The sequence below is a fragment of the Eubalaena glacialis genome, chromosome 1 (genome assembly GCF_028564815.1).
Source record: "Eubalaena glacialis isolate mEubGla1 chromosome 1, mEubGla1.1.hap2.+ XY, whole genome shotgun sequence".
NCBI lineage: Eukaryota > Metazoa > Chordata > Mammalia > Artiodactyla > Balaenidae > Eubalaena > Eubalaena glacialis.
The window spans coordinates 167,647,731-167,673,502 of NC_083716.1; the positions used below are offsets into that span (position 1 = coordinate 167,647,731).

Sequence of the window (25,772 nt, forward strand, 5' to 3'; positions counted from 1 at the left end):
TGACCTGAGAGGCCCCATCAGAGGGAGGTAGATGTCTGACGGAAATGTTTCATGCCAAGTGTTCTTTTATGTTGTCCATGCTCTTTTAGTTGGTAAATACTTTCCAAAGAAGTTGAATCATTGTAAACACTACGTTTTTATTGCCAAAGCTGTTAACAACACCGTCTTTTCCTCTCTTTCTAAGAAGGGCTGAAGTTTTCTCCCCAGTATTTAGCTGCGTGGCCCTCCATTATCATAGTTCTCACAGGCAGTTTAGGCCAGCATGTATGCTGATCACAGGTCACTCTTCTCTAATTCTGCACGGAATTCTGGATGGGACTTGAGTCTCAGGCCCAGCCTGTCAGCTGGGGTGTGGGCATTTCCAGGCCAGTCTTGGGGGAGGGGTCCTCACATCTGTTTCCTTACGGGGCCAGGAAGCCAGGTAATGAGTTGTACTTCGTCCTTGATGTCTTAAAAGTTTCCCTCTCGTCTCCATACAGCTGCTTCAGTTTCCACTCTGGGGCTCTGCCTGTCCTTCTGGGGGTGAGGTGTCCTTCTGCTTTCATTTCAGGGACCACGGACAGCAGAGCTCATCACACCCAAAGCCACCCCAGAACTCGGTGTGCATGCATGCCAGGTGACAGGATGCCTTGTTGATTTAAAAATAACCCTTTGTTTATTCAGATTTTACCTTAGGTTTTTTGGAGAGAGGAGGGCTATTGTTTGGTAAGAATTTAAAGAACGCTTGAGACTTACTGGATTGAGTTTGGCCTTCACACAGGTTAGGTACATCTCAGGGCAGAATTCAGGTGAGAGACTGGAAAGAAAAGAATTGGTCTCTTGCTTGTTGGGGCATGTGGAGAATTTGTGTGAAGGAATTTACTAAATGTACCTTGTAGAGAAAAGCAAGTGACTTGTCTTGTACACTGAAGACACCCGGTTTTTCTGGAGCTCCCGAGCCCCTCACCAGCACTGCTGTTGGGAAATCCTTGTCCAGGCCTTCCTTCCCCTGCTAGTGTTTGCTTTAGGAAAGTACAGTAAGATTGGTGGACATCCAGGTTTCTGTCAGTCCTAAACAAGGTAGAGGTTCTTGGTTGTCCTTAGCATGAAAGAGGGGTAACCCCAGGACCTTAGAGGGTATGAGGGAGGGGATAACCCAGAATGGGGGGGGGAGAGGTGATCCAGGATCCTGGATGGAGGGGGCAACCCAGGACCTAGGAAGGTAGAAGTTCTTGGTTGTTCTTAGCATGAAAACATGAAAGAGGGGTAACCCAGGACCTTAGAGGGTATGAGGGAGGGGATAACCCAGAATGGGGGGGGGGGAGAGGTGATCCAGCATCCTGGATGGAGGGGACAACCCAGGACCTACGAAGGTAGAAGTTCTTGGTTGTCCTTAGCATGAAAACATGAAAGAGGGGTAACCCAGGACCTTAGAGGGTATGAGGGAGGGGATAACCCAGAATGGGGGGGAGAGAGGTGATCCAGGATCCTGGATGGAGGGGGCAACCCAGGACCTAGGAAGGGAGGGGAAGGGTGGATAACCCAGAACCCTGGAGAGGATGGGAGGGGGGAGCTCTGGACCCTGAATGGAGGGGAATTGGGGAATAACCTAGGACGGTGCAAGGGGAGGGACAAAGTTGAGTAATGTAGGCACTGGGGAAGGGGGTCATGTAGGTACTGGGGGAGGGGGTAGCGCAGGCTCTGGAAGGAGGGAGATGGGCGTGGGGTCACCCTAACAATAGAGAGGATGTGGGGGGTAAGAACCAAAGGGACTGGGTTTGTCCACACCCTGCCCCCTTCCTGCTCTAGCAGACCCCTGGGGTTTGCCCCTGACGTGGGTGTGTTCTGGAGACCTTTCCTCTGCTGAGAGGCCAGCAGGAATCAGCGGACCTGTGCGTCCCTGTCCTACGGGGCAGGTGAGGGGCAAGGAGCAGGGGCCCGTAGAAACCCGCAGGGACATTTCAGGTGTAGATGCACCGGTAGCTTGACTGCTTACCAGGACCCTGTGCTCTGCCTTCATTGTACAGCTTTCGCTGTCCACAGAGGCCTTTGTTCTAGTGAGTTCCTTCCTATTCATTAAAAAAACAAAAACAAAACTTGGGCTTTCACCATAAAAGCATGTGCTCGTCTACATTTTGGTAGCTTAGAGCATCTTTACCCACAAACACGGCTGCTTGTTCTTTTGGTCACTCCCTCCTAACAGGACTGCACGTGGTTGACCTGCTCTCCCACGGAAAAATCATCCTTGATTCTTTCAAATTCTTACCGCAGTGATATTTGGATTCTCTCTTTTTGAGCCTGGATCTCAACTTGTGTAGGACGGTTTTGTCGAAACTGCCCCCCTTTTTACACTGACCCCTCACGTGGGGTCCTGCCTGTAACTCTGTTCTCCTCAGCCCACGCCCAGCCCTTTGAGGAGAGAAGAAGGAAGGAGGAGCACGTTGTACATGCTTTAGATAATTTGGTGTGTAAGAGGATCTGTCCAAAATGTGAGCATTCTCAGCACACTTCAGAAGTGACAGCTGGTCAAAGCTGTGATCTTCTGATGCATTTTTGGCACAAAGTCTGTATGAAACATGATTTATGTTATCCGTATTTTAGGAAATTGTTTTTAAATTGAATTATGTTATTTATAGCACACATTATTCCTCAAAGGATTTGAAGAGGCTTACTTGAATTAATACATATAAGAAAAGGGAAAAAAGTCAGGAATAGGACATGAGGAAGAGCAGGGATATTCCTGCCATAATGTCCTGAATGTTTACTAGGTCGAGCTACTGTTTTGGCCTTAGGATGCTGTGTGACCAGAGTTAGAAGGAAACATAGTCATTACAGATTATTCTTACTGTCTGTGGGAGAAAGCTTAACAGTTCTTCAGGAGAAGAAAAGTGTTTTCTAGTACCCTTGTTCTAAAACAACATTCATAGTCTGTTTGATTAGTTGGATATTTTTTTAAAGGAGACTTTTTAGGGGCAGAAGTGTGAGAATTAAGAACTCAGATTCCAGCCAGACTCCCTGACTTCAAATCCTATCCTCCCTCCCACTAGCTGTGTGACCTTAGGTGAGTTGTTCAACTTCTCTGGACCATATTTTCCTCATCTGCAAAACCAGGATGAGTGGTACTTGCCTCATAAAAGTTAGTTGTTGTGTTTTTTTTTTTTTAAGATTTTTGATGTGGACCATTTTTAAAGTCTTTATTGAATTTGTTACAATATTGCTTCTGTTTTATGTTTTGGTTTTTTGGCCCCAAGGCATGTGATGTGGGATCTTAGCTCCCCAACCAGGGATCAAACCTGCACCCCCCCTCATTGGAAGGCAAAGTCTTAACCACTGGACCGCCGGGGAAATCCCAGAAGTTAGTTGTATATTAAATTAATTTATGAATTTGAAGGGCCATGAAGCATCATGTAGGAAGCAGTTTACCAGTGTCAGAGTATATTATTAAAATATGTCAGGATCTTCCTGTTTTGCTTGTGAGAAGAGGTAAGCTCAAGGTCCTTCTGTTCTGCCGTCTTGTCCAGTCATCTCACATTGCACTGTTTTCTTATCCTTCTTTTAAAGTTCTAAAGACCTAGGATCCTTAGAATCACAAAACATATCACTGAAAGAGACTAATAAGCTTATGGTATAGGTGCAGATAGTTGAGGTCCAAAGAAATTTAATTGTTTCATCAAGGTTTCACAGTGAATGGTTGGCAGAACCAGGACCAAAACTCTCCGATAATCAGGATCTTCCTATTCTGATTGAGAGCATGCCTCCAGGTTCTTTCGGCTGCTTGGGTTTAATTTCTAACTGACACTGAATCAGCTTTATGATTCAGGGCAAATGATGTAACTGTTGTGACTCAGTTCCTTCACCTCAATAAAATGGACATCATAATCTTCTAATTCAAAGGATTCTTGTCAAGCTTAAATAAGAATTCACCCATAGTCTTTTGCCCAGAGCTCAGCAGCCCTAAGTGTTCAACAGATACGATATGCTGTGAAGGTTGTGATGAGCTGATTGTTGATATTAATTATTGTAATATATTTATGCTATACCTTTGGTCTTGATAGAGCATTGAAATGAATGCTTAAGTGACAGAATCTTAGTTACTTTGCAATTCCTTTATGTATTTGAAGGATGGAAAAGAATTTTGGTCACGTGTGAAGTCCCATTTAGTGGCAATTACACATTTTATTTCTATAAAAAAATTCCTTGGTAATTTGAGGTTCATATTTAACCTGTGTACAGAGACTGACAGCATGTTTTTACTCTAGAGCTGGTCACGTGCCAGGGGTGTCTTGGTTCCTCAGATTTGGTTTCTGCCTTGCTTTGTAAGTAGTTCATTGGGAAATGGACTGATTTGGTGGGGGCATCTTTATGTGTGGTTTGGCTGCTGCCTGTTGCCTTGTCACAGAGATTCCCTCTCCTTGACCCCAGCCCGGCCTGCAGCTGCAGGCCCTCCTGGGAGACTTAATGCCAAGTGCAGAATGACGAGGCAGGGTCAGAACAATAAGGAAGGTGTTCCAAATAGCCACTGGTGAGCTTCAGAGAGCTTTTGGGCAGAGCCGGCTTCCTGTTCGTAAGGTCACCCTCCCAGCACGGGCGTCTGTCAAGGCTGGGGGTGCTGGAGGCTCCTGGGGGTTCATCTCCCTGTGCAATGGCATTTTTCAGTGAGAGCAATCTTTGTTGTCTTTTTTTTTTTTTTTTTGTCTTTTATTTTATCCTTTGCATTGTTGAGGAGTCACATCTTTGCGGAGATGAAGAATTTATAGCTGTTGGAGAGTTTGTTCTTCTAATGGAAGCCCTCCCCTCCTTCAGCCAGGAAGGAAATACCTAACAAAGCAAGGCTATGATACTGGACTTTTATAAATCTCAGCCCTGTCCGTAGAAGGTGGAGGGGGAGGGGGTGTTGCCTGACTTCCCGGGGCGGGGACAGGGCGCTGCTTTCATTCAGAGGCCTTTGGGACCAGCCTCTCTGAGTGGCAGCCCTGCCCAGACCCAAAGGGCAGCAAAGCAAAACACAGGCCGACTAGCCTCTGGGGTGACAACTCCTCGAGAGGTTATTTGTTAAGTGCAGGGTGAGGGGCTGCCATTCCCAAAGAGATTTAAAAAATTATAGAATCCCAAATTACATTTCAGCATTTAGATAAAATAGCTGAGAATTCCCCAGCATTCCACGTGCACTTTTTTTTTTAAGTTTTTTTTTTTTAAAGATTGACGTTTCTTTTTATTATTTATTTATTTATTTATTTATTTATTATTTATGGCTGTGCTGGGTCTTCGTTTCTGTGCGAGGGCTTTCTCCAGTTGTGGCAGGTGGGGGCCACTCTTCATCGCGGTGCGCGGGCCTCTCACTATCGCGGCCTCTCTTGTTGCGGAGCACAGGCTCCAGACGCGCAGGCTCAGTAGCTGTGGCTCATGGGCCCAGTTGCTCCGCGGCACGTGGGATCTTCCCGGACCAGGGCTCGAACCCATGTCCCCTGCATTGGCAGGCAGACTCTCAACCACTGCGCCACCAGGGAAGCCCCCACGTGCACTTTTTACCTTTGTTCTTCTCCGGCCCAGGTTCTGTCTTCACTGCCTTTGTCGCATCTAATGGTTTCCATCTTGGTCGCAACTAGATGACATTTATGAGAACCCTGCTGCTTATTACTATTCATTTTCCACCCATTTTTGTAAAAGATGGGAAAAGGCAGCATGATAGGAAATAAATCACACCAGTGAACACACGTATGGAAGCAAAGCCGAGCCACGCTGCCCACGACCCGGGCAGCCACCTCAGCCGGCAGGAAGCGTGCTTCTGCGGGTGCGCACTGTTCTGGCTCACGTGCTCAGCTGGGGCCTAGGAGGCTGGGCTGGCTCATCACCGTGTGGTGTATGAAAAGGTCACTGTCCAGAAGCAGGGACTGCCTGCGTGTGCTCTGACCTGTCACCCTTTCCTGTAAGTCGGGAGAGAAGCATGTGGGCAGAGGGGTCGACAATCCGTTGTTGAAGCCCCCGGGCCTGCTGGCCTGGCCCAGGAACACATCCCTGTGTGTTTGAGGGACAGACCTGCCATAAAATATCACAAACAGCCCTGCTTATGGAATGACTGTGTTCCAGGCAAGTTGCCGTTGAGCTTTCGTAAATCACATCTTTGCCCAGAGAACTTTAGTTCTTAAAAGATTCCTGCAAATGATCCATTTTACCAGGAACCATCTCTCACTGATGTTTTCAGTGAGGATTTCGTATTGTTGAGGGTCCGTTGGGTTTTCTTAAAATGAACACCTGCCACGACAAACGTACTCATGCTCTGAAGACAGAAGACAGTATTGCCGAGGTAAAATTAATCAGAAAATGACACATGCCTTCGTGGGAATTTAATTACAAAAATGCCATCTTGTTGAGGATTTTGCAGTAGAAGAAGTTATGTTCAGTTTGAGTCTTAAGAAGCACCATGAGCTCAGGTTGATTTTTAGAGCCCCCGTTTCATACCAAGTCTTTTTTCTCCTTCCTCTCTGAATTCCATTGGCCAGAAGCCAGGGCTTTGCCCTACTGCCAGGCGCGCTCTCCTCCTGTCCGGCCCCCCACCACCCCACCTTCTCCTCCGGCCAGGCAGAGTGCGCTGACCCTTGTTAGGGACTGGTGCTCTGCTCGGAGGACAGCCTTTTCAGCAGAATAGCTGAAATTCCTGAGCAGAGTTCTGTCGTGGTTTTGTTTGTTTAAGCATCTGGTTGACTATTCTTCAGCCTCGCTTGTTTCCGAATATGGTATCCTTAAATCCTCTTGGCTGCTAGAACTTGAGATACACCCTTAGCCTCAGGGGTCCTGAGTGATGGCGCCAAAAAGATTCCCTCTGAGTAGAAAAAGGAAAACACAGGTCCTGTTGTTTGGGGCATCGGGTGAAAGCGAGATGGGGAAGTGTGATCCCTTTTAGGCCAGCTGTGTGATACTCCCAGCCTGTGCTGATAGGTGCTTTACCATCTCAAAGGAAAGCTGATCACCAAAAGTGCAGCCAGTCAGGCTGGAAGGGAGAAGGGAATCCAGCCCCGTCTCCAGGCCTGGGCGGCGCTCCCCTCCGACTGTCAGCTGTTCTAACTTCTGGCTCCTCTGGCACCTCCTTCAAACACAGGGCCCTATTTTTAGTGCCGGGCTGTCATTTTTGATGTGCTGTTGCAAAAAAAAATCAGTGGCAGCTGCAAGAGAAATCCTGACTTAAAGGCCCCACTTATAATGCAGATGAAACCTGTTTACCAAATAAAAGAGACTGGAATGTCATGGTGATCAGCTGCTTCGGGCCTCGTCAGACGGAAGAGCCTTGAGCTTATTACGTCCACTGTGTCCTGCCTGCGCCTGGCCACGTCCCCGCCTGCAGCGCCTGTGCCCGCTCCGTGCCACAGTCCGCTCCCGGCAGAGGAGGGGCTCCCTAATTGCAGGAAGGATACAAAGGAGCCGCAGGCCCAGGGAGTGGCTCAGCGTCCAGATCTTCCATCTCACAAACCCCCCCGCTTGCAGGGATGTGGTGTTAGACCCATCCAGACAGTGTATAGAAAAGCGCCCCACGGCCCACGTTACGTCAGAATCGTCAACATTCACGCCGTGGCAGGAACAGACCGTGATGGGCATGCCCGGCAGCAGGACCAGGACCCACTAGTGTAGAAGCTCACAGGACAGACAGGATCACTTGGCCACTGATGTTCAGACATTTGGGGTATGGGAGCTCCCACCTCCAGCCCAGTGCATCAGTATATAAACCGATATCTAGTCTGTTTACGGTATTTATTTGTAACTTATTTACAAGTGTAGATGTGCGATGGGTGACAACGCGCCTGTCTGTGTAACTCGGATAGGAATGGCACCTGTGGTCGAGACCTGAGATAGCTTCCACTCCTTCTGTGGTTTGTACTGGTTGCCCTGTCTTGAGAAAATCAGTAAAGCGGATGGCGACTTCTTTGTCCCTGAGAGGGAGACGAGGTCCAGGTGTCACGTTTACATCCTTTTGGCGTGTGCGGTCCTGGGAGTTAAACCATGGCTGGGCTGACGGAGCTGGAGTAGGCATGATGTCTGTCCTGAGAGGGGGTCTGGAGAGGACACAGGGCATCTGCATTGCTGAGCCCCTGTCTCCCCGTCTCAGCGACGCCGGGAGGCCCAGGGTTCCCAGCGGAGCCGGCCCTGCCCTCTCGGAAAGGGGGCCACTGTGGGCCTGTCCTGAGACCACCCAGCAGTGCTCAGTTCTGAGCTATCGCCCTGTGTGTTCTTCTGTGTTTTGCTTCTTGGAATCTCTGTTAAATTTGGGAGACGGACCCGTTGCGCTGCATTTAGCCGTGTGGTGTTTATTTGGTGGCCGTGCAGTGTTTGCACCATGACCTGTGGTCGGCTGTCCACAGCCAGCTGGGCTGCTCCAGCTCAGGCTGTCACAAGCACGCCTCCCCGTGTGCTCCAGGGGCACGTCCGGGCACCCATCTACACCTGGGTTGCTGCGTGGAAGGATGTGTACGTCCTCAACCAGCAGTGGGTCCCATTTCTCAATTACTTGGACTGCTAGTGAGGTTGGGCACTTTTCATAAGTTCGTTGGCCTTTGGACTTCACCTTTTGTGAAGGATCTATTCCTGTGTCTTCCTAGTTTTCATACTGAGACGTCTGACTGATTTGGAGGGACGCTTACTTTATTCAGGAAGCCAGAAGTTTGAGGTGTGAGGTTGTATGTAGAGACAGAGTCGCCCTAGGACTCGAGCCGAGCCGCAGCGTCAGGCTCCACCCTCTCCTTCCCCCTCTGCGTCGTAGACACTCCCTCCTGCGGTGTCTCCGTCTCCCACCCTCGCCCCTTCCTGTCCTCTTCTCTGCTGAAGAGCTTTGTCTTGGCCTGGGGCTGTCCCCGCAACCTGCCACTGTTCTTCCCTCTAGACAGTGGTTCATGCCATGGCAGAGCCCCCCTTCTAACTAAACCCCTCTTTCTGCCTCCTCAGCCCCCATTAGGAATCACGCCTTGGGGGTGGGGGGGCGCAGTCACTGTTGTGCGGGTGTCGTGAGGACTCTTGGCCTGCATTCTTTCCCTTCACACCGTTCTCGTTTTGTCCTCGGCTGACCTTCCCGCAGCACCTCTGCTGCCAGCTGCAGCTCCCTGCCTCAGGATCACACTGCGCTGTTCGCCTGGGCACTCAAGGCCCTCCACAGTCTAATTGTCCTTTTGTTCCTTTGTTGACATTCTTAACCCAGGATCTGGACTTGTTACAGAAATTCTAAGCTCCCTGAAGGCAGGAATGATGTGATATGCTCTCACTGCCTCAGCAATCGTTAGTTCTTGTTGATTGAAATGTATGACTTTAGGGTAAGAAGCTGGTCTGGACAGTAATTCTGATCTCTGCGTTTGTGTGGCCCTATATTCTCGTTGTCTCTTACTGTGAAAAAAGACAACAGTAAAACAAACGCTTAGTGGCTCCTGAATCTGCATTTGGGCCAGGCTTGTAGGGATGGCTCATCTCTGCTCTCACAGCTCTAGCTGGTGTGGCTTGACTGGGTCTGGGGATCCCTTTCCAGGACGGCACACACGCACATAGTTGACAGTGTTGCTGGCTGTCTGCTAGGATGTTGGCCACACACAGCTTCTCCCAGTGGGTCTCACCTCAGGGCTGCTTGGGCTTCCTCACAGCGTGGCCGCTGGATCCAAGGAGCGCTCAAGGAAGTGGAAGTTGCCCACCTTAGGGCCTGGGCCCACGCACTGGCACAGCATCATTTCTGCTCTGTTCTGTTGGTCAAAGGGGTCACAGAGGGACTTCCCTGGTGGTCCAGTGGTACATAATCCACCTTCCAACTCAGGGGACGCAGGTTCAATCCCTGGTCGGGGAGCTAAGATCCCACATGCCGCAGAGCAACTAAGCCCGCGCGCCACAACTACTGTGCCCACGCGCCTCAACTAGAGAGCCTGCGTGCTGCAAACTACAGAGCCCACACACTCTGGAGCCTGCGGGCCACAGCTACAGAGTCCACGCGCTCTGGAGCCTGCGCGCCACAACTAGAGAGAAGCCGGCATGCTACAACGAAGAGCCTGCGTGTCACAACGAAAGGTCCTGCGTGCTGCAACTAAGACCCGATGCAGCCAAAAAAAAATTTTAAAAAAAGAAAGAAAGAGAAAGGTGTCACAGAGCCTACCCAGATTCAAGGGGGACAGGATGTGCGGTCCCCCTGCTCTCAGTGGGAGGGGTGTGGGAGAACCTGCGGCCCCCTTTAGCCACCACCATGTGGCCGTCACGCTAACAGACTCCCCCTCCCCTGTGACCTCCCTCTAGCCCTGACGGCCGCTGCAGGACGAGGCAAGCTGGAGGTCTGCGAGCTGCTGCTGGAGCGTGGAGCCGCCGCGTCTCGGACTAACAGGAGAGGCGTCCCTCCGTTGTTCTGCGCGGCACGCCAGGGGCATTGGCAGGTACCCGGGGGATCCCGAGCGCTTCAGAAACAGTGAATGGGATGGAGTTCGCTGCTGCCCGTCTCCCCTGCTGGGCCCTGTCTTCTTCACGTTCTTGGCTTCTGCCTGTGCCGTGAGCACTGCTGTATCGAGGCAGACATTTGACAGTCTAGCACAGTCAGCCACGTTGGCTGGTAACAGGGAGCAAGGCCGGTAACCAGGTCAGAGACCCACAGCTGCTTCCCCGTAACCGGGGAGGGGAAATGGAGTGGGTGCACCCCGTCCCGACAGCAGAAGACTTGCTGTAACACAGCGGCTGCTGTGCTTGTGCGACGCACTTGTCCGGCAGGCTTGGGGGAGGAGCGGCCTTGTTGTGCTCCTTGGGAGGGGATGCCTTTTCCCTCTGGTCCTGCACTGTGATTCAGGCTGGTTTCTTCTACAAGGAGCGACGCATCGTTGCTTTTAGTTTAATTAAGGGAGCAATGGGTCCTTGATAGCAGTGGTTCAGTCATTTATTCCTTCATTTTGTAAACAGTGACCATGTATCTACCCCATGCCCGGTACCAGCTTACACACAGCTGCAGACAGACAGATGGATTTCACCATCATGTCCGTTATAGAAGGAATTTTCTAGACCCAAGTTTACAGCGTGGAGTCGCAACCCTTCCGATTCCTGCTGGCTCTGCTGGTAGGAGCTGTGAGGGTGCCCCACCGAGATTCTGGCTTTTCTCCTTCCCGTTTCTAAGAGCTTGGTTTGTACCGGCCACTCCCTGTCAGTCTCACAAGTCCTTGCGATGCCCTAGCCAATAATCCTCTCTCCTGTTCTCCGTGTTCCCTAAGTCATGCGGAAGTCTGGAGACATTTGTTAGTGTGTCAAGAACAAGAGAGCAGTGGGAATATGCCACCTTCTGCTGTGGTGGCAATAAAACAAGCGCGGCGCCAGAGGGAGAGAGGCTGGACCACAACCCCCTGGACAGAGCAGTTCCCTCCAGGATGGTCATTGTAGGAGTCGCCTCTCTGGGTGGTTTTTCCCCTTCTCACCATGTACTGTTTAAAGGCATAACTTGGAGGCTGAAACTCCTCCAGGAAGCTTTGCTAAAAATCACCTGCTATGAAGGTCCCCCCATCCTGAGCCTCAGGAAGCAGACTGCTGAGGGGAGAGGGTGGGTGAGTGTTGTCGCATCCATTGCCCGTGCCGTGCCCTCCTGCTGCAGGAACGTGGTGTCAGCGCCGCCGTGGGGCCGTGGCTGTCGTGCGCCCCCTTTAGTTCTGCTCAGCTCCCCCACGTGCCCGTAGTGGCTGTCCTGTCATCACTTGACTGTGCTTGGAATCCTCCCTCCTCCAAACTTCTGCCTGTGTGTGCATGTTTTATAGACATAGTAATGAATTAGGCTTGTTAAAGAGAAGATGTATTTGGGAGAAGAGTCTGTTCAAAGGAATACAGCAGAAAGATTTTACAGGCCCCGTGGATCACACGGCTTACAGGGGTTTTCAAAAAGAGGAGAGTCCTTTCACTACTCTGAAAGGTGGAAAAACCGTCCCGAGTAGAGAGCACGTGATTTAAGGGGCAGCAGGAAGCGTGTAATCCCGAGTGTTTCTTTCAGATCGTTAGGTTGCTGTTGGACCGTGGCTGTGATGTGAACCTAAGTGACAAACAGGGCCGGACGCCCCTCATGGTGGCTGCTTGTGAAGGGCACTTGAGCACCGTGGAATTTCTCCTTTCGAAAGGTAGCCGCACTGCCCCCCACCGCGTGGGGTTCTCTTGGATGGACAAGGGCAAGAGCTTTGGCAGACTCGTTTAGTACTTTCTGATTTACTTTTTTTGTTTTTTTTGTTGTTGTCTTTGTTTTGTTTTTGAAAAAAATCTTTTTGTTAAGTGTTCTTGTCATGGAAATTTTTTAACTTGCACACAAGTAGAGGGAATAGGGATACATCCCACGTACCCTTTACTCAGCTGCAGCAGGGATGGTCATTTCACCCTTGGCTTCAGATGCGGGTGTGAAAGGGTCTGCCTCTGGCCTTGTCTTTCCACGCTCACGTTCTGTGAATGGGCTTCTCTTTCAGGTGCCGCCCTTTCTTCTCTGGACAAAGAGGGTCTGTCGGCATTAAGCTGGGCTTGTCTGAAAGGGCACAGGGCTGTGGTCCAGTTCCTGGTGGAGGAAGGAGCCAAGATCGACCAGACGGACAAGAACGGCCGCAGCCCCCTGGACCTGGCCGCCTTCTACGGCGATGCGGAGACCGTAGGTACCGCGGCGGCCACACTCCCCACCTGTGCCAGGCGTCTGGGCCGCGTGGAAACTCGGGAGCTGAGCCATCCCCAAGTGTGCGTGACGCTGGCCCTGTGTGGCCAGGGCATACGTGTGTGCTGTGGGGTGGCTTTCGTTTTCCTCTAATTCTGTGGCACGCGGTCTATTCCAGAACTGGGGTAAAGATTTTAATAGACTCTAAAGGCTTAAAATTCCATGATTACAAGCTGCATGCACATATGTGAATATGTGTACACACGTGCAAATGTCGTTTTATTTTCTTACAATTTCCATGTAAATAGAATTCCTGTATAGATCATTTAAAAATCACTTTTATATATGTGAGAAATTACTAATCAAATAATCAGTTGGTTTGTTTTTAAATCGATGTGGCTTTGTCTAGAAATAATAGAAAATGCTTTGGGCACTGTCTTTATCTCTTTGCCAAAGCCCTAAGTCTAATTGAGGAACGAAGGGATAAAACCTTAATAAACTAAAAACCACAAGATGTCTTTCAGGGCAAAAACCACTTTGTCAGTGTCCATGTCCCAGGCACCAAGCAGGTGCTGGAGGAATGTTCATTTCTCCTTGCAAATTATCATTTATGAATCATTACGTGTGTCTAAGGAGAGAACTAGCTAGACAGACAGGTGCTGTATTGCTGGGGGCCGTGGACCTTGGAGCAGAAGCCATCCCCACCCTGCACGTCTGTGCCTGATGGTTTTACAAGGCAGTGATGTTACAGTTAAATAGTTTCAATTTCCTGGACATTATAAACGGTACTTAAATGTCGATTTTCAGAAACAGCTATTTAACTAAACCTCACATCTCCACACTTTTCTTTTTCAGCTTGTTACATTACCAGATCCTGTAGTTTATCAACATTAGGGAAGAGTGAAGGATTTTAGCATTCTAAGTGTCATTTAAAAAAAATTTTGGTAAAAACACATAACATAAAATTTACCATCGTAACCATTCCTAGGTGAAGAGTTCAGTAGTGTTACATACATTTCACATCGTTGTACAGCCAAAGTCCAGGCTTTTTTTGTCTTGTAAAACTGAAACTGCACCCGTTAAACAGCAAGCCCTCATTACCACCTGCTCCCGGCAACCACCTTTCTACTTTCCATCTCTATAAATGACAGCTCTAGGTCCCTGAATACAAGTGGAATCATACAATATTGTCATTTTGTGACTGACTTATTTCACTTGGCATAATGTCTTCTAGGTTCATCCATGTTATAGCATATGTCAGGATGTCCTTTTTTTTAAGGCTGAATAATATTCCATTTATGTATTTACTACATTTTGTTAATCCATTCATCCATCATTGGGCACTTGGGTTGCTTCCACCTCTTGGCTATTATGAATAGTGCTGTTACGAACATGGGTGTGCAAACATCTCTTCGAGAGCCTGCAAATTTTTCAAGATCTATCCATTCTTTTGGATAGATACCCAGATGTAAGATTGCTCAATCGAGGGGTAATTCTGTTTCTAATTTTTTGAGGAAGCTCCATGCTGCATCCATAGTGGGTGCATCATTTTACATTCCCACCAACAGTGCACACGGCTACCTGTTTCTCCACACCCTCCCCAGCACTTATTTTCTGTTTCGTTCCTTTTTTTGATAGCAGCCATCTTAACAGTTAATAGCTTGTTGTGGTTTTGATTTGCAGTTCCCTAGTGATGATGAGCATCTTCTGACATGCTTATTGGCTATTTGTATATCACCTTTGGAAAAATATCTATTCAGATCCTTTGCCTATTTTTTAAATTTTATTGAAGTATAGTTGATTTACAATGTGTTAATTTCTTCTATACAGCAAAGCGACTCAGTTACACACACACATATATATGTATATATATATATTCTTTTTCATACTCTTTTCCATTATGGCTTATCACAGCCTTTGCCTATTTTTAAATTGGATTTTTGAGGTTTTTGTTGTTGAGTTGTAGGAGTTCTTTATATATTCTGGATATTAATCCCTCTAGTGTCATTTTGAACAGCTAGTGGACTGATAGGATCTAACAGATCCACATGAAAATCTAAGCAGGCTACAGACTTTTCCAGTGAATAGAGCAATTTTAGTGGCCAGCATGGTTTTTCCTGTTGTTCTCTGTTTAGTCCAGGTGACAGCTACTTTATCACATCAAGTCAGTCCTTGCCATCTTTACGGTGCCCGTATTCAGGTCTCTTTCCTGAGCCTTAAAGTGAGTTATAATCGGGTCCCGTTGATCCTGATCTTCCCAGCTTCTGTACCCAGGCTGTGTGGAGCTGAGTGTTTCTGAAGTGCCATTGCCATAACCTGCCAGCACGTTGGAGCTATGGCAGAAGTCTGCCTCCTAAGTAATTGGAGATGAAAAGCTGACAGTATCTCGTCTCTGTGGCCTGGGAAGTGGGGTGAGACAGACAGGTGACAGTGTGCGTGTACTGTCTGTGGTCTATGGGTGCACGGACACACGTCCCGCCCTGGGAACACCCACCTGCCTGTCTCATTGCCAACATCAAAATCACTTTAGCAGAGCGGGTTTGAGCTGTGGATTGCAGCTCCTCTGCTCTGTTCTATGTCAGCTTCATTTCCCTTCTAGGATCCCGTTAGGCCAGAAGCATCTGAGGCCAGAGTGAAGCTAAGACCGCCAGCTCCTACACCAGCTGCAGCATCGGGCCAGGTGAGGGCTCCTGCTACCCGCGCGCTCAGGGCCTGTGTCTGCCTCTTGCAGGTGCTGTACCTGGTCGACAAGGGGGCCGTGATCGAGCACGTGGACCACAGCGGCATGCGGCCCTTGGACAGAGCCATCGGTTGTCGAAACACATCTGTAGTGATTACACTGCTGAGAAAAGGAGCCAAGTTAGGTCAGTAAGCTCTGCAGCTCACCAGCGAGAGGGAGGGTAGCTTCAGATTTTAGAGTACGCGAGGGACCGTACTCACTTGCTCCCGGGTTAAGAAGTAAGATGTCAGGCGTGTGGAGATTTTTTTTGTCCCTCTCTAAGGCTCAGTTAATCACAGTCATTCAGAGTGTTTAAAAGACTCATATTATTACAGCCCACATGGGCAGAAAGCAGAGGCCAGTGTTGAAGGACAGCCCAGCCCTGGGGGTGCTGGGGATGCGTGGGAGCCACAGCGGGAGCAGTTCCGGGGGCCTTTGTGGGGAGGGGCCGAGGGCGGGTGGGCAAGAGCTGGAGGGTGGTTGTAATGAGCAGCCGAGCGCGAGGACTGCGAGCGCGAGGACTGCTGTTCGGGAGGTGGCGCTAGTCTGCTGGGAAGGGCAGTGGCAACCCTAGCACAGGTTCTGGGAGGGAGAGTTCTCGGGACTCACTGGAGACCAGACGGGGTGACTTGAGGGTAATGTCAGGGGCCGGAGCTCTGAGGCGGCTGGAACACGGCACAGGGTTCAGCGTGCGGGGAAGAGCGCCCCATATGGCACCGTCTTTTCTGGTTTCACGTCAGACCTCTGGCTGCCAGCAGTTCTGGGGAGGGGACTGCGATGAAGGTGGTGAAATGACATTATTAAGCAGCTCATGGTATCAGGAGCTATTCTGAGCAGTTTCATGTTTTAACTTATCTCATCCTCACCTACCCTATAAGTAGGGAATGATGAAAGCATCATGTTACAGAGGAGGAACCCCAGGCCTGAAGATGGTGAATAGCTCCCCTGAGGTCCTAGTGAGCGGCAGGTCACCTTGAACCTGAGTCCGACTCCTGAGGCCGTGCCCTTAAGCGTTGCTCCCTGTGCGTGTTCGGAAGAGGCTTAGACAGAGGTTGTGGCTGTGCCGTCAGCTGGGAGAGAAGGAGACACAGGCAGGAGCAGGGAGGCCGGGGGCGGGGATGGTGGGAGGAGGGCAGCAGGGCCAGAGCTGGCGTCTCAGAGTGGATTTGGTGGTGACTCTGCAGCGAGTGTGAGAGACGCTGAGAAGCCTTGCCTCCACCTTCGCGTGGTCCTGACAGCACTGCAGGGAACTAAAGAGATGATTGGGAAGCAAATCCCCATAGAAAGGAGGGGTGGCTCGTGGCTGCACTGATGCTTGCGTGTCCCAGTACTCTTTTCCCCCCAAGTGACAGGGTGTGCGGGGTGCAGCTCCCTGCTAAATGCTCCCTTCCCTTCGCTGTATTGTCATGCGGGGCCTGCAGGACACGCCGCAGTGTCCTCTGCAGCTGGGTTCCCTGCTGTTTGTGGGCTTAGCCGTGACGGGGCCACGGAAGCATTGAGCTCCTTTGCTCCAAGCCCACTGGAATGCCTCTGAACGCATGTTTATTTTGCAGGAAATGCTGCTTGGGCGATGGCTACTTCCAAACCTGATATTCTGATTATACTTTTACAGAAATTGATGGAGGAAGGAAACTTGATGTACAAAGTAAGTGGTGTCGCCCTTTTCTTGTGATCCTGTAACAACCTATGAGCAGCCTCTTAGTTTGGGGTATAATGGATGTAGCTGTGCTACTGCACAGAATGCGTATAGCTTAGCTAATAGAAGTTCTGGGCAGCGCTAACCTAGCCTCGTGCCCAGGCTTTGATATCCTCACAGCAGAATCTTCAAGGTGGAAAGCACTGCTCTTTGTGTTTGAGAACCATTATTTCTGAACGAATCCGTGGGGCTGTGACTGTGACTTACAGCCTGAAGCCTTGATACGAAGGCAGAGGTGCCTCTTGTTTAACAGGCACATTCTACAGGAAATTCCTTGGTGCTTGGAATCATGAGACATGGGAAAGGAACACTCGGGAGACATTTTCAGAAGGAAAGAATCATGAAATCTCCCAAGCCTTTATTATCTTAATTTTAATGTCTGCAAGCTTCTGGAATTTGAAACTGTTTCTGGAGAGATTTTTACTTAAAATAGTCAAGTAATAGATAATACTCAGTTAGGAGGTGGAATTAATTTCTTTTTCTCATTTTTCCCTTAGAAATGGAAAGACAATTTAAAGATTAGTAAATTTGACTTTAAAGTAAAAATTTTCAAACTGAGACATGCAATTTAGATCAGAGGGCAGTACACTTCATCTGGAAAGAGCCAGTAGTAACCATGTCAGGCTTTGCTCTGTGGTCCCTGTCACAGCCCTCTAGCTTTGCTCTTGTGGCACAGACGCAGCCAAGATAACAGACAGACAAATGAGCCAGGCCGTGTCCCAGTCAAACTGTGTTTGTAGAAACAGGTGGCAGGCCGGGTTTGGCCCAGAAACCGTAGTTTGCCAACCCTGAGTTTAGAGAGATGCTCAGGCCATTTCCATAGGTCATTTTTCTTTCCAGGTCTGTGATTAGACAGAATTAAAAGATGATGAAAACAAAAAACTACATCATGACCATTTTAATCCTTTTTGGCATGAAGCTGCTGTACTTTCTATGTTTTAGTTTTTCCTTTTCTTTTTTAATAACAACAAATAAATAGGCATATAGCATGACCCAGCAGGGTTCCTGGCCTGGAATCAGATTGAAATTGAGGTCAGAGTGTGTATTGTTGTGGCTTTGAAGTGGTTTTAATATGAATTTTGGTAGGCAGTTATTAGCCATTTTCGACAGACTTCATACCTGCTGTGCAACAGAACCAACAGAGCAAATGGATTTCTTTAGCTTTGAAAATGACATGCAGTGCTGTGCTGAGTTTTAAAGCCCGTGCTTTAGTTCCTCTTAAAAGAAAAATTATCATTCTACAGCAGCTCTAGGTTTATCCACAAGACTGCTTGCCTTAGGGACGGCGTGGTTTTTCCATTTGATTTCTGTTACACTCTGCATTAAAGTATCTTTAGATGAGAGATCATTCATGAAATGGTTGTCAAAAATATGTAACAGAGAAGATAATCTGATGTTTTAAGATTGATGGTTATGGGTTTGGCAGTTTCCAGATCCCTTCCTGTAAACCCAGCTCTGGTTGCAGATGCCTAGGCAGACAGTGAAGCTGCGTGTCCAGGTCGGTTAGTGGACCGGTTCTGGCCGTGGCCTGTCCTCATTAGGATCTTTATTCATCTTGGAGCCGCTGGAAACGATAAATTTCTCTGATTTTTGAATCCTAGAAAGGGAAGATGAAAGAGGCAGCCCAGAGGTACCAGTATGCCTTAAGGAAGTTTCCTCGAGAAGGATTCGGAGAGGACATGAGACCATTCAATGAGCTAAGGGTTTCCCTCTATCTCAATTTGTCTCGCTGCCGAAGAAAAACAAATGTAAGCGGGCCCCTTATTCCAGTCCTTTAGCTGTTCTCACAGTGGTGAAGGCCTGCCCTTCTACAGACCAAATCATGAGACCTCCTGTCTGGTTTGTTTGCCCTTTTCTGTGAACGTGGCGCATGGGGAGCTGCTTGTCTGGGGTGACCATCATTAGATCACAGCACCACCCACCTCCCGAGGTGCTGAGAGAGTGCACATGGACGTAGTTTCTCTGCCTCCGTGATGACAAGCACATGCAAACTGCTCCTCCACCCCTGCCCAACTGCACGTTGCCAGCACTGTCACGAGCGGCTGTCCCCAGATTCAGAAGGAAAGGGCATCATTGTAAAGTCCAACACAAATGTGTTATAATCAGCTTAGTGTTATTATGTTTGCTCAGAGGGTAAGCCAGGAACTGGTTAATTTGTAATTAATTGTAGTTAACTCACAGTTGACTTGTAACTAGTAACTAGATTTGTTTCAGTACCAATTTCTTTCTTAGTTTTTCTTTTTTTTTAACTTCATCCTCCCTCCACCAAATCTGTGACCCGCCTGCTTCTGTGCTCACATACTCTGCCCGCCTTCCTGCTGCAGGTGCTGCAGTGTCCGGGCCCCTCTGAGGCTCCCCCTCCCCCCGGGGGCGGGCTCCCATCAGCCCTCGCCTCTGCTGCGCTGCTTCCACCACCATTCTTTCTCTCTCTCCTGAGTCACCGATTTTTGCTTCTCTGTGGGATTCTTCTTGTAAGAACATTAATAAGCTGTAACTGTCTCCTAACTTCACAACAAAAAAACCAACCTACCTTCCCCTTCATCTCGCTCCAATTGTGTCCCAATTCTCTACTAACCTCTAGAGCAAAACTCTTATTAAAATGTTGCCTGTAATCATGTTTCAGTGCTGCTTCTGACTTGTGTATTTAAATATTGATACCAGGACTTCGGCATGGCAGAAGAATTTGCTTCCAAGGCTCTCGAGTTGAAACCAAAGTCCTATGAAGCCTTTTATGCCAGAGCGAGAGCAAAGAGGAGCAGCAGGTACCGTCTGGGGTTAGACATGTGACTGTGACTAGAGAAGCCTGCTTGTCTTTCTCTGACATCAAAGCTGCTGCTTTGACTTTGGGGGCTTCTGATTCATGAGCATCACTCAGTGCTTCTCCTCCCTTTTACTACTGAACAGGTAGCTTCCAGAAGGCGCAGCAGTGGCTATCTTTAGCAGTGGCTAAACGTTTATTTTCTCCAGACATCTCAGTAACTATCCCCACAGCTGACGTGTACTGCAGCATAAAGTTCCTAGCTTAGTCCATGTTATCAGTGAGACCACCGACTACAGACACCGGGAGGCGGCGGTGGGGAGGCTGGGTGGAGTCCATCGGTCTTGAGTTGTAGGTGGACGTGGTGAGAGGGATGGGGAAGGTGACCTTAAGAGGATTCTGACCCCCACTGCTTTCTGCCTGCGCTCACCCCAGCCCAGTGGTCTTTATAGAGACAGCAGGGCCCCGGAGCCGCTCAGGTCTGCGTTAGAGTTCAGCTCTCCCACTTAGCCGAGGAACTCCAAGCTTGTTCCATGGCTTCCGTCCACGCCGTGAGTGTGCAGAACTCACTCAGCTACCTTCTCTTTTCTTTTAGCAGAGCTGCTTTATGAACAGTTACGTTCAGAGCTTGTTCTTACATGGCCTGTAATTATATCGTCTCTTTTAATACAAAGGCAGTTCACGGCCGCTCTGGCTGACTTGCGGGAAGCCGTGAAGCTCTGTCCCACCAACCAGGAGATCCGGAGGCTCCTGGCGCGCGTAGAAGAGGAATGCAAGCAGCTCCAGAGGAGCCAGCAGCAGAAGCAGCAGTGCCCGCCACCAGCGCCCCCCGCCGACTCGGACCACGAGGAGGACGCCCCGACCCCCGGCCTGAACGACCACTTTCATCTTGAGGAGGCTGAGGAGGAGGAGACCTCTCCACAGGAAGAATCCGTTCCCCTCGCTCCCAGGCCCCAGCCGCCCTCCTCTGCCCCCTCCCCATACATCCGAAACCTTCAAGAAGGGCTCCAGTCCAAAATGAGGCCGGTATCGCCACAGAATCGGCCGGGGCTGAGCAAGCCCCCGAGGGAGCCGGTCGCTCAGCCGGGGCTGAGGGTGCAGCCCACCAAGCAGGCACAGATCGTGAAAACCAGCCAGCACCTGGGTTCTGGGCAAGCTGGCGTGAGAAGTGCTAGCTTGAAAACGCAGGTCTCTTCGCAGAATCCTCCCCCGAGTCCCATGCCTGGAAGAGTCTCTGCCACCCCCGCTGCCGGGAGCAGAAACCAGCATGTGGAGGGAACAGGCACCTTCACTGCGGGAGCAGCTTCTGGTCACTCGGGAGATCGGCTGGGGCCCAGCCCCAGCGTCCAGCTGCAGCCCAGTGACGGTGATGCTGCGTATCCTTTACCGAGTAAGATAAAAACTGCAGAGAGGCTTCTGTCTCGTGCCACCGTGGCTGTGGACGTAGCCCCTCTGAACCCAGGCGGGCCTGTGAGCTGCAGCGACGTGCGGCACCCGGCTTCCCTCACCAGCTCAGGCTCTTCCGGTTCCCCGTCAAGCAGCATCAAGATGTCAAGTTCAACCAGTAGTTTGGCTTCAAGCAGCAGTTTTTCAGAGGGCTTCAAGGTCCAAGGACCAGATGCTCGAATAAAAGACAAGGTTGGTAGCCAGGCTCCGAGTGGCCCAGCTGAGCACAGGCCGCGCAGCACTCCGTTCATGGGCATCATGGATAAGACAGCGAGGTTCCAGCAGCAGAGCCACCCTCCCAGCCGCACCTGGCACTGCGCGGTGCCAGAGGGGCTGCCGACGAACACTCCTTCTGCGGCTGGCCTGCAGGCGTCACACTCTGAGAAGCCCTCTCTCAAACAAGCAGGAGGATACAGTAGCCAAGCCAAAACCCGTTCTGTGTCTACTCTGGGTGGAGGGGTCCACAACGGGGCCCAGGGGAAGGAGCTAGAAGAAAAGAAGTGCCAAATTCCAGTCCACTGTCAAGACAGCCGGATAACTAAGACTGTTTCTCATGCGTATCAGGAAAGTCTCTCTAAACAGCAACCTCACATCAGCAGTGAAGCCCACAGGAGTCACCTCCCTTCAGCAAAACCAAAGCGATCATTCATAGAATCAAATGTGTGAGCCGTAAGAGAGACCCATTTGTAGTATTTGGAAAACAGTGTGTTGGCTCCTGTTAGTAATTAAATGGTTGGTTGTGAGAAAAATTACTCTTTAGTCATATATTTATTTTCCCTTGGGGGTGGATCAGATGCCATTGATATATTGAAAATGTGGGATTAAATTTCTTTGATAAATAGATAGAAGTCACCAGAAATAAGAATGCTAACCAGAATTGAAAACTACAACTAGTTATGCCTATTAAGTTAAAAATTTAAGACAGCCAAGAAGACATTAACTCATGCTTCTCTCTTTTGAAATTGTTTGGTTTTTATCACTTTTCTCCTAGCCTTTGCTATGTGGTAAGATCATATTATTTTTTAGATAGTGTAAATGTCTAGTGATAAGTTTAACTCATGACGTAATATCCAGGTGATGTGTTTTGGAAAAGATGGAATTTTCAAGTTACAGTTCCAATGAGTCAAATCTTAATTTATATATATATGCACATACACATACAGTTGACCCTTGAACAACATGGGACTTAGGGGCGCCGATCCCCTGTACAGTCAAAAATGTACAGTGTAACTTTTAGTCGGCCCTATGGAGGGTTCCACATCCTCGTATTCAACCAACTGTGGATCATGTAGTATGTATTGACCGGGGAAAAGAAAATCCATGTATAAGTGGACCTGTACAATTCAAACCTTTGTTGTTCAAGGGTCAGTGTGTATGTGCATGTGTGTGTGTGTGTATATATATATATATATATATATATATAAAAATAAATAATTTCTAGCTGAATGTGACTATACATGTTATATGGCTGACTTTTGTTTTTTAAGTAAAATACAAGAACATCCAAGTATTGTTCCCTTTATAGCAGTTCCCTTAAAAAGATTAAACACTTATTTCTCTGTTATGGTTCCTTTTTTTGGAACTATATTTCCCGCTTCAAGGTGTTTTTAATATTTGGAAATAGTATAAACCATTTGGAATCGTGATTGGTGGTTAAGTTGAATTTGGGCTAAAATACTAAGAATACAGCATTCTCGGTGACATGTAAATTAGCTCTCAGTTGGTTCCCAAACTGCTTTTATCAATGATAGCACTCCTGGAATAAGCCTTCCAAGGTCCTCTAATGACAATATTTAATTTGGATACTTAAGGTGTGGTTGGTTATTGCTTTCGTTTTATTATACAGTCATTACTTTATAGCCACATGTTGTATATATCATATAGCCAAGTTGTATTCAGACTTGTAAATATAACAACTATTTCAAGTAATCTTAAAGTCATATATTTGCATGTTCTTTTTAAGCTTCGTCCATCCTGGTTATTGCACTGAACGATAATATATAATATGGCATGTTAACAGTATACCAGTAACAGCACTTTATCTCATTTATATGAACACCTTTGAGGTGCTACTTAAGTCGAAACTGATGTATTATTCATTTGTAAAGATAAGGTACAGGAGTGAACCTTGATTTAAAGGTATTTTTATATGAAAATGGTGTGCTATTGGAGGATGTTAAAATACTAGTTTGAGAGAGGTGGGAGTGTATTTGTTTTGTATGTTGGGATGTGAAATTTATTTTCTAGAATTGGAGAGAAGGAAGTTCTATATTTACAGAATGTTTTAAAAATGAATAGTTGTAATGAAGTCCCTGTGAGCATCATTATGGTTTTGTATGAATAGGACTCTTCTGGTGTCATTCTTCATTTGTTCCTGAGTGTGTACAGTGTACTTTGTACAGCTTTATCAGTCTTTTTTTAGAGGCGTTTCATGAGTTCTGCTATAACTACTATGGCTTATTTATTGTTTATTGTTTTCTTTAATATTTGTGGAAGTCTTACTCTTTTGTTATGTAGTTTTGTTTCTGCACAACTACTGTACTTTTCCATATGGAATAAAGACAATTAATAGAATTTGTTTTGCATTAAATGAAACAATGGCTAAGTAGAGAAGATCCTGATGTCAGCTGTCTTGCTTAAATCCTGAGTGATTTTGTTATCCTAAAGAAGTAGAGAGCCTGTTTTTCAGTAATACTACAAATACATATTTAATTTTATTTAATAATTTCAGAACAAGGGTAATGGCTTCTAGAAATCCCAAAACATTCCAGGGTCAAAATTAGTCTTTTTGCCTGAAATGAGAAGAACGCATGAAGAGCATTCTATACTTTTCTGTTCGGAAATCCTGGTGTGTGGTTTTAGTGGCAACAGGGTATCTTCAGTATTTAACTCTCACTCTGGCGATACATGCACTGAACACTGTGCCAGTGTGAAAGTTTGTTCTTCACATTTCTGTTATCTTTGAGTTAAAAGTGTTTGAAACTGAAATATGTGGTTATAAAGACAAAGTAGTATGAATGAGTGTGAACATTAAACTGTTGTATTGTGATAAAATCCTGACTTGGAATCTTAAGCCTAAGCAACTTCAGGTTATTGTGTGGTTACTGCTATTACTAGCAAGGCCAAGTAAAGTATTTTCAGTCTCTCTTGAAAGCCATATATTTAAACTAAAGGTAAAAAACAAAAAACTGGGTAGGAGGGGAAAACTCTATTAATAGATCATTCTTATTGGATGACTTCCTGTGATGCTCCCAGTGTGACTATTAGTAGAATTTATTATACATTACATTATGATTTTGATTGATAGATTTCTTAGTAAAAGTATTTGGTCCAATTACCCCAGGAAGTGCAGTCTCCTTGGGATGCTACTGGTCAGTGCTGAGGACCGGGCAGCGGGCAGGCAGGTGAGGGCTGCTCCTGCCTAGTCCTGCACGGATGGTGGCCCCCAAGAGTGCAGAGGGGCCGTGTGGTGTCCTTTCCTATGGGTGAGTTTGGATTTGGTTTATTTAGTTTTTTGTTTGCTTGTGTTTGTGGGAAGGAGTAGCAGCTTAGCTTTGGTTTGTTTGTATATAAAAACAGATGCACTTCACTTTCGTAAATTGGCATCTTAGTTTTCAGCTATCTAACAAGAAACCATCCTAGTGAAACGTAAAAAAGAAAATCGCCTTCTTTAACACATTTAGCAAATAACCAACCTTTTACTGTGTTTTCTATCAATGACTTCAGTGATTTTCAGTAATTTTTATGTGAAAACCAGCCAGGCTTCTTTGGAAAATAAGTCTATTATTTTATCAAAACAAAAGATATCTGGTCCAATGGTGGGCTCTATCAATTTTACCCAGTCTTTTGTTAGAATTATGTTAGCATACCTCCTCTATAGAATACAATAGAAAAACACCTTCTAGAACATGTTCCCATCCTTTTTTTGTCCTCATGAGTAAGAATGTGAGCAGCATGTGTAGTATGAAAAAAAAAAAAATACTCTTCTAGAATCACGTATTGTGAATCCCAGCTGTGACACAAAGGAAATAAAATTCAGTAATAATACATTAGGATGACAGAAATTTTACAAAGCAGCAATTACAAAGAACAGGTTTTTGGAGATTTCTGTGGTAGCTTTCCACCTTTCTGTGAACATACAGCATATTAGCTATAAGTTTATAAAACACTAGAAAAGGCTGACGGAATACTTACACTGATTTTTCCCTTTTATTTCTGTGTTTTCATATTTCAGAACAACGACAATGAGGATTCTGGGGGTAAGCACAGAGTCTTGGTCCCTGCCTGCCCTTAGAGTTTAGTTCTAACAAGCTTTCCCACTAATGGCTTCCATTCTGGTAAACAACTTGTGAGACGAATGGAGAGTCAACACAACCTCAGCTTCCCGAACTTGAAGTTTTCTTCTGAATGTTTATCAGGGTGTTGTATTAGCTATCAGTCTATTGTGTAAAAATGTATAGTCACCTTAGCTTAAACTATTATGTGAGAACTTTTAAGAATTCTAAATTCTAAAAGGAGGCTAGTTTGCCACTTTATATGTTTCAGCAAAGTCAACTTGACGTATCATCTG

The 25,772-nt window shown here is 47.4% G+C and overlaps 1 protein-coding gene across 8 annotated transcripts in view; it reads left to right on the top strand.

The window, feature by feature from the left end:
* TANC1 (tetratricopeptide repeat, ankyrin repeat and coiled-coil containing 1) overlaps positions 1-23,688 on the top strand; it is a 235,033-nt gene extending 211,345 nt beyond the window's left edge. For all 8 annotated transcript variants that reach the window (XM_061184053.1, XM_061184097.1, XM_061184083.1 and 5 more), the window contains 8 exons: positions 10,231-10,364; positions 11,948-12,071; positions 12,408-12,583; positions 15,315-15,447; positions 16,856-16,947; positions 18,600-18,746; positions 19,660-19,760; positions 20,431-23,688. In XM_061184053.1, the coding sequence (XP_061040036.1) occupies positions 10,231-10,364; positions 11,948-12,071; positions 12,408-12,583; positions 15,315-15,447; positions 16,856-16,947; positions 18,600-18,746; positions 19,660-19,760; positions 20,431-21,868 (2,345 nt within the window). In that variant the 3' untranslated portion in view covers positions 21,869-23,688. The remainder of the gene's footprint in view (positions 1-10,230; positions 10,365-11,947; positions 12,072-12,407; positions 12,584-15,314; positions 15,448-16,855; positions 16,948-18,599; positions 18,747-19,659; positions 19,761-20,430) is intronic.
* Positions 23,689-25,772: the final 2,084 nt, after the last annotated feature.